Source organism: Leptonychotes weddellii, chromosome 15 (assembly GCF_054177405.1).
Source record: "Leptonychotes weddellii isolate Sample4059 chromosome 15, ASM5417740v2, whole genome shotgun sequence".
Taxonomy (NCBI): Eukaryota; Metazoa; Chordata; class Mammalia; order Carnivora; family Phocidae; genus Leptonychotes; species Leptonychotes weddellii.
The window spans coordinates 6,780,331-6,799,834 of record NC_138383.1 but is presented as its reverse complement, the minus strand read 5'-3'; the positions used below and the strand labels follow the sequence as shown (position 1 = coordinate 6,799,834).

The window sequence follows — 19,504 nt, the reverse complement described above, 5'->3', positions numbered from 1 at the left end:
TGAGACAGAGAGAATGAGATACAGAGAGCATGAGAGGGAGGAGGGTCAGAGGGAGAAGCAGACTCCCCGCCGAGCAGGGAGCCCGATGCGGGACTCGATCCAGGGACTCCAGGATCATGACCTGAGCCGAAGGCAGTCGCTTAACCAACTGAGCCACCCAGGCGCCCCTAAATAAATAAAATCTTAAAAAAATAAAATATATGAAATTTAAAAATGGATGGACTTGGCAGTGGAATGGAGACAACAGAGGAAATAGTGAGCTTGAAAACAGCTCCTTATTCAATCTGAAGAACAGAAAGAAAAAAGATGGAAAAAACTGAACAGAGCGTCAAGGACATGTGGGGCAATATCAACACATCTCACATAAGTGTTACTCAAGTCCCAGAAGGAGAGAAAAGAGAGAGTGGGGCTGAACAAAAATATTTGAACAAAGAGTGGCAGATGTTTCCCCAGATTTGGTGAAAGACAAATGTACCGATTCAAGAGGGTCAGTGAACACCAAGCAGGATAAATACAAAGAAAATAAAACCAGGCCTAGACACAGCATAGTCAAGCTTCTGAAAACCAAAGATAAAGATAAGGGGGCAGAGGATTTCATGTCCCCTTCTCGGCTACGCCGGCTTGTGTGTCCCAGAAATGGAACAAGGACGACTCGGCACAGCCCTGGCGGATCAAGCCACATGTCCTCTGGAGTCAGCCTCCCACTGCCCTCGCCCTATAGTGTGCAGGGGATGCTGTGCTCCAAATTTCCAAACTTCAAAAAGCTTTTCCCAGTTTCATTTCTGCTCAGCCATGGCCAGTAAGTGCTTTTCTCTCTGAACAGAGAGGTCAACTACAGGGGGGAAAAGCCTTTTATCACTGGGATACCCAAAAGTCAGCACTGCATTGGAAAGGGGACCCAGGACCCTCCCTCATGCCCCCACTGTCTCCATGTGCACACTGATGCTGACCCCCCCAGCCAGATGCAGAGGTCTCTACTCCTTCCGTGGTTCCCTCTTGACCTGCAGCACGACCCTCTGGATTATAGAAACTGGGCCTGTGTCTATGGCTAGGACAAGTCCTCTTAGCTCAGGGAGGGAAGTAATAGTCCTTGGTCTTTTTCCTCTTCTTCCCTTGAGTGGAGGGAGGCAGAGAGCCCTGTGACAGGTGCCGAGGCTGAAATCCTGCCATTACATCACCTGGCGGGGGAGGGGGGGTGGGGGGATGGTGACTTGCAAAGGACACCTAGACAAAGTAGGGAGAGGCGATCCTTTCTTCCCATGCCTCACCCTCTCCTCCCAGGGACAAGGGCCCCAGAAAGACCAGCTCCCAATTAGCATGCTTCTTGATGCTCCCAGTGCAAATGCTCCCTCTTCCGCAAAATCCTTCCTGACTCCCTCAGGGGGAAGGTGTCTCTTCCCCACTTGATTATTGCTTCCTATTTCATTTTGATTTATTTCACAAACACTTACGTGCTATCAACTATACGCCAGAAGCTCTTCCAAGAGCTTTACACAAAATAACTTGTGTAACACTTGCAACAGCGTCAAGAAGTACTGGCACCCCCCAATTTACAGAGAGGGAAACTGAGGACAAGGCAGGAAGGAGGGAGGAGGCCTTGCCATCCCCCTGGCGAACCACAGAGCTTGAGTGGGAGGAGGGGCTATAGAAGTAAGATCATACCCTCACCCAGTTCAGTCCCTCTCTGTTCCGTAAAAGCAGGGATGAGTAGAGAGGGCTTTGCAGGGTCAACTCCAGGGCACCCCACCTCCTCCCAGACCCCGATGTTCTTAGCTCCCTCTTGCCTGTGGGCCAGGTGCTCCGTGCTCTTCCATGAAGTTTAATGAATCCATGCCAGGTAGGGACTAACCCTTAAATAAGTGATGAGCTCCCCCAGGGGTGCTCCCGTACTTGTCCCCTGGAGAAGTCTGTTTCGTTTATATAAGGGGGTGATTCCATGCTCTCCTTCCTGAACAGACGGACCATTCACGAAGTCAGGCCTCTGGGTTGTCCCTCCAGGAGGAGGGCTGGGTGGGCCAGCTCAGGCCCCAGATCCTCCCCAGGCCCGTCTGCCGCTGGGGGCTGGGAGGATGTCTGCCCTCTGAGCGGGAAGAATGGGGATTCCAATGTGACCAGCTTCAGGCAACCAGCAACTTCTCCACACACATGCCAGGAAAGCGGATGGAACCCACAGCACGTATTTTGGGAGGACCTCTGTCCTCTTAAGATTGACCTGAGACAGCATCGGCCGCAAAGGAGCACCAGTGCGTCCCAAACTTTAACGTGTGTACACGTTACCAGGGAATCTTACCAGGGGATTCTGATCCGTCGGCTCTGAGGCAGGGCCTGAGATTCTGCATTTCTAACCAACTCCGAGTGGTGGAAGGTCCCCTCAAAGCAGAGCTGCATCCAAAAGCCCCGAATGAACCTGGCTTTCCTCTGGGGAAGACACAACCCCAACAGCGGCGGCGGTGCTAATGCTGTTAACAGTCACCAGTGTTTACTGAGCACCTACTATGTGCCAGGTGATCCAGGCCACTGCCGACCGAGGAAGGAGCACCTATCCAGTGTTGCAGAAGGATTTTCCTGATCTCCCTCAAAGAGTCGACAGGGAAGGAGGAAAGTGGACTTGGGGGATTGACGTCTTCTGGGCAATACATATGACTGCCCCATTTTACAGATGGGGAACTGAGGCTGGGAGAGCTTTGGTAGCTTACTGAGGTCCTACGGCTCACAAGCAGCAGGGCCAGGATTCTAGCCAACGTGTGCTCCGGCTCTGAAGACCGTGGGATTTTGTACATGACTTCTCTGGGATGAGGAGATAGAAGCAGCAAGAACAGTACATACCAGGCAGGACCAGACAAGCAGGCCCCTGAGATACCGGGCTGAGTTCCAGAGCCCTCCCCTCCATTCTCTCTGCCCTGCCTGCCCACGATGATGGAGACAATCTCCCAGACAAAGGTGGCGAACTTCACAGAGGAACTTTCTGCGCTTGCTCACCATTCTGCCTCACCCTGTCTTACCCCCAGGACCTGAGACAAGGGAGCCCTGGTCTTTTTGGCCCAAGGAGAGGTAGTGGGGGCTCAGGGAAGACAGCAGGAGGGAAAAAGGATCCTAGGTGGCTGGACTCTGCTGTTAGACTGGGAAACCGAGGCCAGGAGAAGGAGGGGTCTCACCAGTGGGCAGGGCCGGCCTCCTGGGTGAGTGACTCATGCTTAGAGGGTTATACCACCTCCCCTCCCCCCGTCCCTCGTTTGACACTCTGCTGTCACCATCGTGGAATTTTTAATGTGTTAACAAGTGATCCCCATTTTCATTTCTCACTGGGCCCCACAAATTATGTTACCCATCCCGCCAGTGGGTTAGAGATCGTGCCCGGGCTCTCTATGGCATGGTAACTGGGCAGTGAGGAGCGAGATGGAGCTCCGTGTGGCAGGGCAGGTCGAGGCCTGAAGGCCTGGGGCACACAGAGACTTCCGGAGAGGCAGGACCTTCTGAGGGCCAAGAAAGTAACAGCCCAGAACGGTGCCTGAGGGGGGCCTAGAATAGCTTCCATGTCCTCCCTGTCTGTGGTGACAGACGAATGAGTTGGCCGGCGCTGGGGACAGGAGGAGAGGGAGGAGAGAGGCCAGCTGTCTTTAGGGCCTTGGCCTCTCCAAGGCAACCACCACCAACAGCGCCCAAACCCTGAGGGCTGGGCGGATGCAGGGTGCTCCGCTCTGCCAGCCTGTCGCAGGGTCTCCAAGTAATTAGAGGCAAGCCCTTGGCTTGGCTTTTCAGGGTTGGCCAAAGAAGAGAAAAGCCAAGCAGAGTTGATTCAGAAGCTCTGGCCTGGCCCGGAAGTCCCAGCTCAGAGGGGAGGCCTGGTGAGGAACCAACGCCAGACATTCATTCCTCTGGGGCCACTGTCCCCCCGGAGACAGGTGTTGGCATCAGGCATAGCTGAGGAAGGAATGTGGGGCCTGGGGCAGGACAGGCAGAGAGGCTTCCTTAGGCCCGCACATTCCAGGAAGACAGGGATAGGGGAGGGGAGAGTGCTGGGGGGCGCTGGGGGCACACCCAGGGGTCTAAGCCTAAGCCCCAGAGGCCGCTCTGCGGTGGTCCCGGGACTGGGGACAGAAGGGCAGTGTTCAGGGAGGCCCCTTAATCCCTCAGCCTTTCTCTGACTTGCCCTTCCCGGGCCCAACCAACAAGAGTCAGCACTGGCCAGGGACTGGGGATCTCCAGGGAATGTCTGTGACATGTGGGCGTTTTCTGAATCAACTCCACCAGCCTGTTTTGTGGCAGAGGGGATGGTCGAATCCAAACTTGTGGGGGTTAAACAAATGTGTTCATAAACACAGGACCCTCCGAACGGGGCCTGGCAAGGGCTGAGCGCTATATAAACCGTGCTATTAGCCACTCTCCGGATTCCAAATGCACTTTTACATCTCTGGAGTCAGAACGTATTTTATTGCAGATTTAAATGACAGTATTTTTTCTTTCTTATTAGTGCATAAAATAATGATGTGTCTCGTAATGGATGTCTTAAGGTGAATCAAACATGGGACAATGAGGACAATGAGCATACACATAGGAAGGACTGCATCTCTTCTAGCCACACCTCCCTCCATGTGAGTGGAGTTCTGGGGTGCTCTTGAGTGCCCTGTTCTGTGGGAAAAGGCCTGGAGATCTCCAGCTGCTGGATGGGGCAAGCACCTGGGTTCCCCGGGGAGGATGCTGTAGGGGGACGAACGCAAAGTCATGGGCAGGGTTGTGACAGGCTGGCATAGTCTTTGGCCCACGGGGCAGGCACGTGGCAGTGGTGGCCAGGGTGGGGAGGGGGAGACAGGGATCCTGCAGGAGCCCCTGTGACTCAACAGTAATCCTCCAACCGCCGGGCTCTGTGTCAGGTCTGCTCCCACGTACTATCTCAGAAGATCCTCCCACAGCCCAGTGAGTGTGAGGGAGTTTTGTTTGTATTAAGTCCACACTTAACAGAAGAGGAAAACGAGGCTCAGAAAAGTTAAGGAATTTGGCCAAATTCATTTAGCCGAAAGGGGCCCAATCCAGGCCAAATTAGGGGCCCACCGTGGAAAGGGGGCCAAGCTATTCTGTTCATCCCCAGTTAGAGGGGAAGCAGGAGACAGAGAGAAGGCTCTCAGACAGGGCCTCGGCCTCCCAGCATGGCGCGGTGGTTGAGAACGTAGGCTCTGGGTCTAGGCCTGTTCCTGAGTCCACCACTGATAAGCTATACAACTCCGGGCAAGCTGCTTGTACTCTCTGGGCTTGTTTCCTAATCCATATGATGGGGAAAGTATACTTCCTCACAGGGTTGTTGAGAGGGCCAGATAATCCATGTAAGGCATTTAGAAGGACGTCTGGCTCCAGAAAAAGGCTCAGTCCCTGGGAGCTCTTATGACACAAAAGCTAATTGTCCAGAGTTAGGGGGCAAGCTCCCCCCACCGCACTCATGACCCCAAAGTGTCTGGGGCTAGAAGTTGGGGTAGCAGAGGGGAGCCTAAGTCGAACCTCTTGGGGGTGGGCCCGGGAGCTTGGCGCCTAAACTAGCGATCGGCTGCCCCTGTAAGGAAAGGAGAGGGAAGGGCCTGGCGGTGGCCATCCGTACTGCCTCCTGGGGTCCCAACCCTGCAAAGGGCTATTCAAACACCCAAACTCCGGAGCGACCCTGGGGCACATAGAGGGAAGGTGAGCAGATGGCCCCTCTTCCAAATCCACAGCCCAGGGGCTGACTCTTGGCCCACCCTCCCTTCCCCAGCAAAGGCCCTGGCCACTCTGTGGCTGACTCCCAGCACCCCAGCTGCTTGTTCCTCTGGCTCAAGGCACAGCAGTCCTCGCAGCTGCCAATCCAGCTGATGTGCCCATCCCCATGTCTCCAATGGAGCTGAGAAAGCAGGGTCGGGGGCGCCTGGGTGGCTCAGTTGGTTAAGCGACTGCCTTCGGCTCAGGTCATGATCCTGGAGTCCCTGGATCGAGTCCCGCATCGGGCTCCCTGCTTGGCAGGGAGTCTGCTTCTCCCTCTGACCCTCCCCCCTCTCATGTGCTCTCTCTCTCTCACTCTCTCTGTCTCAAATAAATAAATAAAATCTTTAAAAAGAAAGAAAGAAAGCAGGGTCGGAGAAATCACAGCCCTGCCATTGGCTTGCTCTTAGCTCAGGTGAAAACCAAAGGGCCACCAAATGCAGCAGGACGGAGCCTGCGAAGGGGGTGTGAAATCCCGAGCTCCCAAGCTCTGTGGCTTGGCACACCTCACTTGGCTCTCTTGGCCCCATGTCCTCCTCTACAAAAAATGAGGAGCCCTTTATAATCTGACCTTAGTGGTTCTCTGAGTTCCCCTACGGTTGTAGCTCACCAACTGCCCCTTAGGGAGCTCCAGGACCAAGGGCTGAGGAGGCATATGGGGAGGAAGACCACAAACCCCAAATGCATGCGCTCATCCCCGATGTGAACAGGTGGGAGAGTCCACTGTGCTTTTGTCTGCTGCTCCCCTGCTGGAGCTTCCACAACTTCTGCGAGACGGACGATGCCAAAGAGTGCGTGTGCCCTTGAGTGGAAGCACCCTCGGGGCTGGGGCCACGTGGGAGGAGGCCACTGGAGAATGTGGCCGAGCACGGCTCGACCTCAGTGGTCAGCAACCACTACGGTTGCACCTGCTGCCTGTGAGCCGGCTTAGCAACAGGAAAGGATGAAAATGGAGGCTCTGGTCAGTGCACCGGGTCAAGAAGAAGAAGAAGAGAAAAGGAGGGATCCAGGCTGGACAAGAAGTTACACGGTCTGCATTCAGAGAAAACCCAGTCATCTATGCAGAAAATCCAATGGAGTCTACAAAAAAGTTCCTAGAACTAATCCTTCAGTCGGACCAAGTCACAGAGTGCAAGATCAACACGTCCAAATCAACTGCCTTTCTCTATCCTGGAGACAACTGTGAGTTTATAATAAAAAATAACATTTACAATCACATCAAAACCAGGAAATACTTAAGGAGAAATCTGACCAACAATGTACAAAACCTGTACTCTGAAATCCACAAAACGCTGCTGAGAGACACCAAAGTGCTACAGAACAGAGTGAAAATCCCATGTTCACAGGCCAGGAGACTCACATGGTCAGGGAGTCAACACTCTTCACGCTGGTCTATTTCATCAATGCGATCCCCATCAGAAATCCCAGTGGGTTTTTTGGGAAAAAAAAAATATGATTCTAAAAAGCATAGGGAAATACAAACTGATTCTAATGACAGATAAGCTGATTCAAAAATTCATATGGAACCGTCCAGGATCTAGAATAACCAAAACAATTCTGAGAAAGAACAAAGTCAGAGAATGGACGCTTCCAGGTTTCAAGACTTATCCTAAAGCAATAGTAAGCACGATAGTGTACTATCAGTATAAAGATAAACAGAGAAATAAACCAGAATACAGTGTCCAGAAATAGATTTGCAGGTCTACGGGTGACTGATTTTCAACAAAGATGCAGGAATAACTCGGTGCTGAATGGAAAGTTCTCAAAAAATGACCCCCAAAAATTAGATACACATTTGGGGGGAAAAAAGATCTCTACCGGGCATAGAGGGATTGCTAAGAGCACAAGGAAACTTTGGGTGATGATGCATCTGTTATTTTGATTTTGGTGGTGACTTTATAAGTCATACACGTGTCAAAATGATCCAGTTATATATTTTTTATGTATGTGCAGTTTATGATGTCAAAACAAAAACAAAGCCCCTGGGGTCCCCCAAGGAAGATGGGGGCTCCTCCCACCCTACAAGACCTAGGCTTCAAGGTCACCTCCGCTGGGGAAGCATTCTCGGGTCACCCCGCTGGGCCCCAGATCACCTGGTCGCACCTGCACTTAGCGCCTTCCACACTGTCCCATAATAGCAGCCATAGGCTTGATGCCTCCCTTGACCGTGAACAGTCTGAGAGCAGGGACCTGCCGTGGCCTTCACTGGATCTCAGGCACTGTGCCTGGCGCAGAGCGGGTGCTTAGAAAATGCTCGATGAGCAAATTGAGGCTCGAGGCTTCTGTTACCCACAGAGTAGGGTTACTTTGGAGCTTCCAGAGAAAGCTGCTTCAGCCACTGATAAGTTCACTGCCCGCCCCTCCTCTCCCAGGAAGGAGGCCCCTGGGCTGGCTTTTTGTTGCTGTTTTCTTTTAAGGAAGGACGCTGAGAGCAGCTTCTGGTGGTGAGGAAGGAAGGAAGGAGCGGTGGTCGCGCCCCTTGTGTGCGAGGCCGAGCAGGGGGCTGCCCACGGTTCTCTAGCAGCAGGCAGAGCCCACCAGAGCAGAAGTGGCTCAGCACAGTCGCCATCAAAGCACCCCGACTTCTCCTCCAACCTCTAGGCTAGACCTCCTCAAAGTGTGGCCCCTGGACTCCTGGCCCCACCCCAGACCTGCCCCATCAGAAGCTCTGGGGTGCAGCCCGGGAATCTGCATTCCGGCAAGCCCTCCAGGGGACTGAATGCAGGCTCCGGTGTGAGCCCCACTGCTCTGGACCACCCTCTCACCTCCATCGCGAGGCAGGCTACACCTGAGCTCCAAGAAGGTGCTCCTGGGGCCCCAGCTGCAAGGGCGCCCCTCATGCATTTGGCCTTCCCTCAATCCTCAGGTGCCCCGAGGCCCGGCCCTAAACGGGGCCACCGCCTTCCCCCATGTGTGTGTCCATATCTCAGAGGCATGTCTTTGCTTCAGCTCTGACACTGAGCCTGGGTTCAGAGGAGCCAGGCCTCCCTGAGCTCTTCCCCAGCAGATGTGCTAGAGTAGCTGGAGTTGGGGGCCTGCTCCCTGCACCCTGGGGCTGGACATTCCAAGTTCCTGGACAGACAATAAGTCCTAACATTCCAGGCGAGGTGGCAGGCGAGGCGCGCTGACAATGGGCCTTGTGTTTCTCCCCACGCCTTCCTGCGGGTGCTCTCAACCCGGGCTCCAAGGGAGGCTGAGCCATCAAAAGCACAGAGGTCCACCCGACTGGCCCTGCTTGCCTCTTCCCCAGGCCCAGGCTGAGGCCGGGGCCCTTATCACACCCACCTCACTCCCTGGGGCCGAACAATGGTCCTTTTGCCTGGAGGCTTCCAGCACCTTCTAGGTTCATCACCCACCAAAGCCTTCGGAGAAAGGGGTTAAATGCCAACACCTCTCTTCTTCCCGCTCATGCCCAGGCTCTGTCTTGCTGCAGCCAGGGACAGCAAGCAGTGGGCAGAGCTCTCCAGCCACCCAGAGTCACAGCCAGAAGCATCTCCCCTCGCCTCGCCCTGGCTGATGTCTGTTCATTAGTGCAATCAGATCAACACTGACAGCAGTGTATTTATTACTGCCCCGATGACAGCCATTTTTCACCCAGTGATGCTCAGCCCTGTAATGAGCTTGGAGCAGAGCTAATGAGGAACTCCCCTCGACCCTCCCTGGCAGCTCCAGGCCTCACAACGGCCAGCCCCCAACCTGCCCCCTGCCTCCATTGGCTCTGCCAGGCCAGGGAGAAGGGGCTCCGAGTGGGAAGGTCAAGGGCCACTGGGCCGAGCCAGCCAGAGCTGTGTGAAGCCAAAAGCATGCTGCCCGGGGGGGAGGAGACTTTGAGGTTGACTGAGCAAGAAGGCCTGAGTGCTGGGCACGGTCTCAGGGCAGTAACGCTTCCCCCATTCTAGGTGTCGAGTGCCTGAGCCAGGGCAGCGGGACATGTGAACGGCGATGGGGACGGTGGGCCGCCCAACGGAGCCTCGGAGTGCATGGATGCTTTCAGCTTCCAGAAGCCCAAGAGCCTCAAGAGAGATCTCAAGGGGAACATTCAGTCAGTGCCCTGCCCCACAATGGGCTCATGGGCTGGGGTGGCTGGCAACGAAAAGGGGGGGCGGTGGGGGGACAGTCCAGGGAGAGGCCAGGAGACAGGCCCCCGAAAACTCTGACCACCCAAGCAACAGGGTCACCGAGGGAGGGGCTGACGGCCTTACACTCCCACCCATACCCTTGAAGGTGCAGCCACAGACCACTCACGGTGGGTGGTTATGGTGGCCCAGGTTCAATTATGTTTGGGGCACAATTACTTTAGGAGGTACGTATGTCTAGAAAACATTATAGAAAAGTTTATTTATTTATTTTTTTAGATTTATTTATTTATTTATTTGAGAGAGAGAGAATGAGATAGAGAGAGCACATGAGAGGGGGGAGGGTCAGAGGGAGAAGCAGACCCCCCGCTGAGCAGGGAGCCCGATGCGGGACTCCATCCCGGGACTCCAGGATCATGACCTGAGCCGAAGGCAGTCGCCCAACCAACTGAGCCACCCAGGCGCCCTGTTAAAGAGGTTTTTTTTTGTTTGTTTTTGTTTTTTTTTAAGATTTTATTTATTTATTTATTTGAGAGAGAGAGAGAGAGAGCACATGAGAGGGGGGAGGGTCAGAGGGAGAAGCAGACTCCCCGCCGAGCAGGGAGCCCGATGCGGGACTCGATCCCGGGACTCCAGGATCATGACCTGAGCCGAAGGCAGTCGCTTAACCAACTGAGCCACCCAGGCGCCCCCATTATAGAAAAGTTTAAACACAAACGGTTGAAATACGTAAAGCATCTTGGAATCTAACAGATGATGTGACCCAAGAGAACATCTCATTCAAGTTTTTCAAAACCAAGTTTTGACATAGATCCCAGGGGGTCCAGGAAGCCATGGGGCAGATATAACACCTCTCCCAGCAGCATCAATCGGCTTTAAAATACCCTTTGTGTGTTAAAATAGAATTCAAACAGACTATGGAATGGAATGCAAATTTTCATATATTTAAAACAGAACACATAAAGGAAGAAAAGGTCACGTGGCTAGTGGGCGCGTCAGGCTCGTGGCCAGCTCCCCCAGGGAACGTGTCCATCCTCCTCTACCACGGAAGTCCATCACTCTACAGCTGGGACACCCTGTGTTTATGACACCACGTTTCCCAGTGAGGACAGGGAGGCGCAAAGGGACCCAGTGAGAATCGGTCTCGGTTCCTAAGGCCCGCACAGCATCACGCCTGTTACCATCCCCCTGACGTTACGATTACCCCCTGCGCCCCTCTTCAAAGGGTTAAGTTCATTAATTGGGAACAATAATTTATGTCTAATGCCTCTACCCTTGCTGATGGAGGTTATTATCTAAATTCAAGGAGTTTATAATTAAAGAAATCAGTCACATATACACACACACACACGAAAAGAGAATTCAGAACCAACAAGGCCAAAGTACCAAATGAGACATCTAGACTGTCGGCATCCTGAGAGCTCAGAGGTATTTGGGAGGATGTGTTCTAGCCGTCAGACCTTGGGGGAGAACAAGGGGTGCAGAGCAGGGGAGAGAGGGGCAGGGTGCTGAGGGATTCGGGGTGGTGAGGGCAGCTGAGCATGTGGAGGGCTGTGGGGGAGGGGAGATTGGGGCCGTGTGTAGGGCCAGACTGTGGGGGGCTTGGCGCAAATACCACAGCAGTGGCAAAGCCACGGAAGCAAGGGCCTATCCGTAGGGGCTGACCTTACAGGTCCCAGCATTTAGACCCTATCGCTAAGACCCTGTGTTAGAGCAGATGGGGTATCCAGGAGGGGTCTGACTTCCTTCACAGAGAGGAGAGGCCACTGCAGGCTGAGCCCTGTGCCCTACCCCTTCCCCCCGCCCCCCCAAGCTGCAGCCCAGTTTGTGGTCCAACCAAGTAGTATGGTGAGCTGCTCCGGACCAGACCAAAGGCAGCAGCCTAGGAAGCAGCTGACCCACATTCATTGCCCCTTTCTTACGCATCCAGTGACCTTGGCAAGTGAATGTTTCTGAACTTCAATGTGAACAATGTTAATAACGTGAATGCTTTCTGACCAAACCCCTTCGAAAACTGGGAAGAGAAGCAAAATCAGTTGTCTGTGAAAGCTACACACAGAAATTTGAGGTTTTATGAAAGGAGCCAATAAAAACATTCACCTTAAGGCCTGAACAGCTAAGAACAGCTAACATGTGGGTTCTCCGTGGTGTACTTGCATTTTAAGTTGAAGCCACAAAACTTAACCGAATAAATAAACCCCTAAAAGCATACGTTTTGACGCCCCCGGCAGGTCTGTGAGAGTTAAAGACAGCAGAGGCATTTGGGGGCAGGGCACGTGTCAAACAAATCACAGGCCCAAAGCTGACTCTGCGTCCCCAAGGCCGAGATGATGATAATAATGACAATGACAAGCACTTCCTCAGTGTTCACTATACACTGAATACTGAGCACGTAGCAGATCTTATTAAACTCCGTCACGACCCCACAAGGTAAGGATTCCTGTTCTCCCCACTCTGCAGATGAAGAAAGTGAGGCACAACTTACAAAGTGGCCCAGGGCAGCACAGAGTGACAGAGCTTGAACCCGGGCCACCCCAATTCCAAGGCACCGACCGAGATACTGGATGCTACTCGACAGCTTAAGGAAAAGCCCCAGAAAGCAGGGAAGTAGCAGCCCCGAGCTGGGGCTAACTTGGGAATGCTTTAGGGATGGCCCCGTCCGGGTAAAGTAATTCTCTGTATGAAATGCCCTTCTGGAGAGACCGCAGAGTCATCTCCGCAGTTAGGAAGGAATGCTGGACATCACCGGTGTGCCTCGAGATGCTGGTCTATTTTCCAGCACACAGAAGCCTGCGCCTCCCAGCCCCCTTGCCACGGGGTGGGACCATGTGTTCGGTTCTGACCAATGGGTTGCAAGGGGAAGTGATCAAGGCCACAACATTTAATTGTTGGTGGAAGTCTTCCTCCCTCTCTTATGCATATCAAGTGAGGCTTCCACGCACGTGTGGGCATTACTCCCCAAACCCCCCTACCTGTCCTCCCAATTTCATAAAGGTTCAGTGCAGCTAGAAGGGATTCAATAAGGACCCAAGGGTCACCCTAGCCAGAGGCCAGACGGCCAGAAGCAGCTTCACCTGTAGGACCAGAGGCAGGGGAGTGAAGGTGAGTCAGAGCAGGTGGGCTCCAGGCTCAAGAACAACACGACCTCATTCTAAGTGAGCCTAGGCTGGGATCTCTGCAGGCCAGGGCTCCCATCCTCGGGGTGCTTAGCTCAGTGCAGTGAGGGCCCCATGGCACAGGGCTTATCTGATGTACAGAGGAGCCATGAGACTGGGTAACTGGTCCGAGAGAAAGCTGGAGGAGGAGGGAGAGGCCGGAAGACAAAGGGCTTTATTCCTTAGCTAAGTGTTCATTCACTAATTCTTCATTCCCTCTTTCCCATTCCTCGAGTTCCTTCTCCATGCTAGGCGCTGCCCTTGCAACTGGGGATACAGCAGTGAATAAAGCCCCTGGCCCCATGAGAGAGACCAACGGTAAACAAATAAACAAGTCAACATATGGCAGGTGAAGCTGAGTGCCACAGAGAAGGTAAACTGCGGGGGGGGGGGGGGTTCGTGACTGGAGATGCCATGTTTTCACAGGCTTAGGGATGGATTAGGGACATTAGGAGAAAATCCTGAAGGAAACAAGAAGTGGGCCTTGCAGACATCTGGGAGGACTGGGCGTGGCCACAGGGATGGCAGGTGCCAGGTGGGAGGCCAGAGAGCGACTGGGCAGTTCTGGGAACAAGGAGGTGGTCAGAGCAGTGGACAGAGTGGGTGGAGTTGTTGGAGGAGGGGAGAGCCACGAGGTGTGGGTTAGGACATCCTCCCAGTCTCGTGGCCAATGCATTATAAGCACTTAACAGTTATTGAGAGGAGTTTAAAGTGATTTAGGATCATCTCATTTAACATCCAAAAAAAAAACCACCCTACTAGGTAGATATAGTGATTTTTAACCATCTCCACATTCCACAGATGAGAAGAGTCTCAGCTCAGGGTCACTCGGTGGTGGAGGCAGGGGCCAGGAGCACCCCCCCCCAACCAGGTCCCTGCCAATACCTGCAGGAGAGGGGCCCCCGCAGGGCTCCCAGGGCTCAGAGTGGGGCTTTCTGGACCAGACACCCAGCTGGGGAGTCTGATGAGACCAGCTATGCAGGGCCCCTCTCCCCCCAAGGACCTAGAGCAGCCCCGGACGGCCCCTTGCTGGACACTGGCCCTGCCTTCTGCCCAGCATGCGGACAGCAGAGGGGGCGGCCACGAGGAGCAACCGAGATGCCTCAGCAACCGGCTTGTTTTCTTTTCCATTATAGGCAGCGGGGCTGCCGCCGGCAGTCGCTCTGGCCCATTTGTTGCTATTGGCATCCCAAGGCCCCGAATTATGATGACTAATTCCCACCGTTTCAGGCAGCTCCAGGGCCCTCTGTGGCAGTGTGCTCCAAGGGGAGCCGGGGTGGAAATCCCACAGGCAGCACCATAACAGCCAACATCAATTCCAGCTCAGGCTCCTGACTCCCCGAGGGGTAGGGAGGCAGAAGGATTGGGGAGGAGGTGGTCCAGCCAATCAGAGGGCTTCTTGAACCGCAGCCAAATCTCAGGATAATCAGCCACCGGGAGACTAACAACCAGCTTGTTTTGTAAGGTAGTGAGTCCTCCATCACCAAGGGTATACAAGCAGACACCAGATGGCCACTTGTCCCAGGTTTATGGGCAGAGGACAACACTAGATGACTTTTTGTGTTTCTTTCAAGTCCGAGGCACTGATTCATTCTAGTCTTCAGGACAGAAAACAAGTTCATTCCCTTACTGTTTAACTTACAGCCCGACTGCATCCTATGGTACAAAGTCAAATGCATACCAATATGCAGTTTAACACATCATTTTAAATTCGGCCGGTCAGGCACTGTTTAAACAGAGAACTGCTGTAAAGGATTTGGCCTCTTTCCCAGCCGCCCTTCCCTGATGGAACAAGGTTCCTGGCCCCTACTCTGGCCTTCCAGTAGAGGACACAAGGGAGAGAGCGGTCGATAACTATTTGCCGAACAAATGCATGAGAGGGAGGGTTTCTGAGGCAGGTGTCAGGCTGCCAGCGTGATTGGGCCTCTGGGTAGGGGTCCTGAGTTTTCTCTTCCCATGCAGGGGCCATATCCCATAGACAGGAGAAACAGCAAACTGTGTCACCCATCTGGCCACAGCCAGAATGTTCCAGACTCCCCAGGTGAAGCTAAGGGGTGCACAGGGTGAGGGAGAGAGGGGTGCAGGGCGAAGAGCCAGAAAGGGAGCAGGGATGCCCCCTGGCCCCCTCTTGTGTGGGGCTTTGACACGTACCCGCTAAGCCCCAGGCAAGAACGACACTCGGCCTTGTGGTAATTAGCAAGAGGCCCTGATCAATAAGTTATTTTTTGCTGTCAGTAATTAATAATTACAGCTTAGCCACACCATGTAATTAAACTTTCATCCCGCTCCCTCGCGTGCTGTTTGGCTTTTATTGTGATTAGCTCCCAGCACTAAACTTTCTCCCTTTGGAGCCTTCAGGAGCGTCCAAAGCTGGGCTTCTCAACACTGCCTGTTCTACTCCGCTCACACTCCCTTCTGTCCCTCCCCCCAGGCACCGTTCTCTCGAAAGAACCTTCTGGACCAGCTGGCTGGGCTGCTACTGCCCTCCTTCCAGCCCCTGGGCCTCCTTGGGATGTCCACCAGCAATTAATTTTCGTGGCACCTGAAAAATCTTTCGAGAAGCTGGCTAAACTGCAGACAACCAGGCTCACCCAGACATTTCCAGGCGGAGTACCTGGGAGTGGAGCCCAACACCCCGGGAGGGCCATGGCAGACAGAGCAATGTAGCCTCGGAAGAAGTAGGAAGTAAAGGAAGCGTCTTGGATGAGGAAAAGGCATACAAGGCCTTTTTGGTGGGTGGCCAGGGCTATTCCTCACGGTCCTCTGGCTTATGGTGTAAAAACAATCATCACCGTCATCGTAAAAACATTTACCCTTTATTAAGCACTTTCTAAGTGCCAGGCACTTGCTGAGGGCTCCCCCAAATACCTGGAATCGCCCTTTTCTACAACATCACTGCACTTAGTTTAGGAAATGCGTGTGAATTTCGGGGGAAATGGTCCAACGGTGGTTTTCAGTATAAGCAGGTGATGTTGCCCGGGTCCGGGAGCTGAAAACACTCGCCAAAGCCCAGACAAAATCCAGCGGTGGCCAAGGTGAGGTCTGTGCCAGGGAGGAACGCTGCCTGTTCCCTCACTCTGTGTCCTGACTGGAGAACGGGGCTCATGGGCTCAGAAGGGACAAACAGTCCCAGGGGCTTCAACTACCCCCAAGGGTGAAGAGCGTGGCCTCAAACTCAGACGCTAAGGAGAAACTCCACCCTCTAACCCCAAAGCAGATAGGAAAGGACCCCCCGAGCCCCCTGTGGCCTGTCCCTGCCCCCATGTCCGGGCGAGACCAAGTTCCCACCATCCCCTGCATGGTTTGCCGCCAGGAGACAAACGGAGAGTACCCATGGCCGCTGGAAAACACTCTCAGAGCCAGAGAACACAAACTGAGCAGCAGGGGACCTGGGCAGCCTCACTCCGAAAGGCAGCAAACATGAGAACCAGAGAGGGAGGGAATCAATCAGAGACCTTCAGCGATGACGACAGGGTGAGCCCCTCCAGCAAGAGGACAGAGACAGGAGGTGGCCAGACCTTAACTTCAGCTGGACTGGTCGGTCTTGGCCTCAGGTGGATGGGACAATGTTGGCTGGGACATGGAAGAGGCTTGATGACCCAGAAAGAAGGACCTTCCCATGCCCCGGGGACTCCTTCTGGGCCTGGGCCTGCATGGGCAAGAACTAGTGAGCCACCTGCCCCCAGGGAAATCACACCAGAGTCCAAAGAGTAATTAAGTCAGATGCCTCCAGACACGGGCTGATAGCCCCAGAGCCCTCCTTGTCTCCTGGCTTTCAGCTAGTAGCCCCACAGGCACCTCAGAGCAAATCTGTGAGGTGCCCCAGGGCAGGCTACACCCCGTGCCTATTCTGTCAGCCTCAAGGTCCTCTCAGGACCCTCAGAAGAAGGGCCCACCCCTAGTAAACCCACTCCAGCTGCGGATGGTCCTGGTTCCAAGGGAGACAAGGGCCCAGAACTCACCTGGTCCCTGACTCTGCCACCAGATCACCCAACGGCCTTGGGCAAGTCATTTAATGCCTCTGGACCTCAGTTTTCCTATCTGTTAAATGGTTGCTAGAGTAAGCCGACCTCTAAGGTTCACGCCTGCTGGAAGATTTTATGATGATCATAAAACTAATAATAACTTTTATTACCTTACGTTTACAAGACCCCTTACAAAATTTCTAAGTGCTTTAACGTAAATTGCCTTGTAAAATCCCCCCCTCAACCCTGTGAGTGAGAGCTGGATTATTCTCATCCCTTTGATCTTGGCTCTCTGGACTGCCTGACGCTGGGCGCAGTGGGGTCCCTTCACCCCCGCTGCTCCGAGACCCAAGCTGGGGTGGGGCGGGTTCGAGATGCAGCCTCCGCATTCCGGAGCACCCCCTCCTCCCCGTGGGTCCAGGCATGCTCCCGAGCCTGGAAGGGGGAGGCCAAGCCCCTTGAGTCCTGAAGCTCGGTCCAGGCTTCGTCTCCCTCCGCCCCAGCAGGCGCCGCTCGGACACCGCTCGCACCACTGTCTGGATCTGCGAACCCCAAAGGCAAGGAAGCGCCGGGTGCAGCCGCCCTTCCCCGCTGGGACCTGCCCGAGGACTGGGAGGGGGGGGATGTCTAGGCATCCGCCCTCTGGAGGGGGGCAGCGCGGATCACGCCTCCTCATCCCTCCTAACGCTCCCACCCCCCAAAGCAGCCCTTCTCCACCGCGAGGCTGCTCCAGGCAGCTACAGGTCAGAGACAGGAGCGGCCGGTGGGGAGGGGGCGCAAAGGCAGGATGCTGCGTGCGTCTGGGGGCGGGAGGGGCGACGCCTCAGACCCTCCCTGCGCACCACCCGCGCCGGGTCCGGGGTTGTACGCGCGACCTGGGCTCGAGGCCCCCCTCCGCCGAGCACCCCCAGCCCCGGCGGCGGCCAGACGGCCAGGCGCGGGCTCCCGTACGTGGCCAGGCCCGGCAACTGCCCTCCCGGGGCGACCAACCCGGCTCCCTGCGCCCGACTCGGGCTCCTGCCCGCCGCCCTCCCGCCGCCCTCCCTCGGCCCGGGGCGGCCAGCGCCTGCCCGGCAGGGCCTGGCCCTTCCCGCGGACCCCGGGCGGGGACCCGGAGCCCGGCCTGAGGAGCTCGGGTAGGCGGGCACCGAACGGCGGGTGGGGGTCGCTACCCCTCACCTCACCCCGGACGACGCCTCCCAACATGGACCCCCGCCTTCCCTCCTCAGGAAGCCACAAGTCTCAGAAAGACGGCCCCACCCCCCGAAAGAGAGCCCCCCCCAAACTCGAGGAGAGGGTCTTGAAACTCCCTGGAGAGGACTCTGCCCAGGCTAAGCCCGGTGTCCACGAGGCCACCGTGAGGCCAGCGAGCCCCCCCTCCTCCAGCCCCCTCCCCAACCCCAGGTGGGGGTGGCCCTCCGTACCTTGGGCTCCGGTCGCACGGATCCGGTGCAGGGCCAGCAGAGTCCACATCAGCAGCCCCCACATGGTGACCAGCCTTGGGGGGGGGGGTGTCCTCCGCACTCTTTTATAATCCGGAGGGGTGGTCCTGGGACCCCGCGGCTTCGTCCCGGGAGACTGTCCACGCGGCTCCGGCCCGGGCCGGTATATGCCCGGGAGGGGCAACGCTAGCGACCCCAACCCTTCCTTCTCGTCAGCTGTCCAAGTCCGATCCCGGCGGCGTGCCCGAAGGCGAGGGGCGAGCAAAGAGAAAGAGGAAAAGCCCGCTCTCGGATTCGGGGCTCCTCCCTCCCCTAGCACCCCAACTCCGACTTCTCCCTGGCGGGGCGGCCTCCGCGATCCCGCTGGGTCGCGGGCCGGGCTCTGGAATAAACCGGCAACTTCAGGAAACTTCCTCCCGTGGCCACGTTGCCCGCCCCCCGCCCCCTCCCCGCCCCCTGGTTGGGTTCTCCGGGCGGACGCAGTCACCGCCGTTCCAGGCGTCGGGCCCCCGGCGCCGGGCGGGAAGCGAGCGCGGCGGCAGACTCGGGCGCGGGGCTTCTTTCAGGGGCGCGGGCTTCGGGGGGCGCGGTTAGCATAGCGGGCCGAATCTCCCTGGAGCTGAAGTTTTCTTCTCTCTAACTTTGCAGGCGGCATCTGGCGGGGCCGAGCCGCCCCTCTCGGCTCCACCGCCCTGGCGCCCAATCCGGGGCCGCTCGGTCCCTCCCGGCGGCGCCGGGCCCGGGCGCGCCCTCGGCTCCGCGCCCAGCGGGCTAGCAAACTTTGCGGGTCCCGCGGCCCGGCGCGCAGCCTCGCGCGCCCATGTCCGCGCCGGCTGCGGGGCGGCGGGGACGGCTGCTGGGCTCGGCGGCCCCGGGCTGTCGCCGGCGCCCGGGCACGGAGCCTCCTGCGGGCCGAGGATGGAGCCCGGCGGCGCTGCCCTCCGCCGCGCCCTGGCCGGAGCTCTCGGCGAGACGCACGGAGAGCTCGGCGGGCAGCCCCGGCTGCGGGTGCGCGGCGTCTCCTCGGACGCCCGGCGCTCGCCGGCCGCCCAGGGCCCGAGGAGCAGCGGCCGCCGCGCCCGCCCCGGCGCCTGGGCCGCGCCGCCGCCGTCCGCCTCCGCAGCCGCCGCCGCCGCTCGCCGAGC

General features: G+C 56.2%; 1 protein-coding gene across 1 annotated transcript in view; it reads right to left on the bottom strand.

Moving 5' to 3' along the window:
* SDK2 (sidekick cell adhesion molecule 2) overlaps positions 1–18,787 on the bottom strand; it is a 253,050-nt gene extending 234,263 nt beyond the window's left edge. The window contains exon 1 of the mRNA XM_081805950.1: positions 18,342–18,787. Within this exon, the coding sequence (XP_081662076.1) occupies positions 18,342–18,405 (64 nt within the window). The 5' untranslated portion in view covers positions 18,406–18,787. The remainder of the gene's footprint in view (positions 1–18,341) is intronic.
* Between the last annotated feature and the right edge of the window lie 717 nt (positions 18,788–19,504).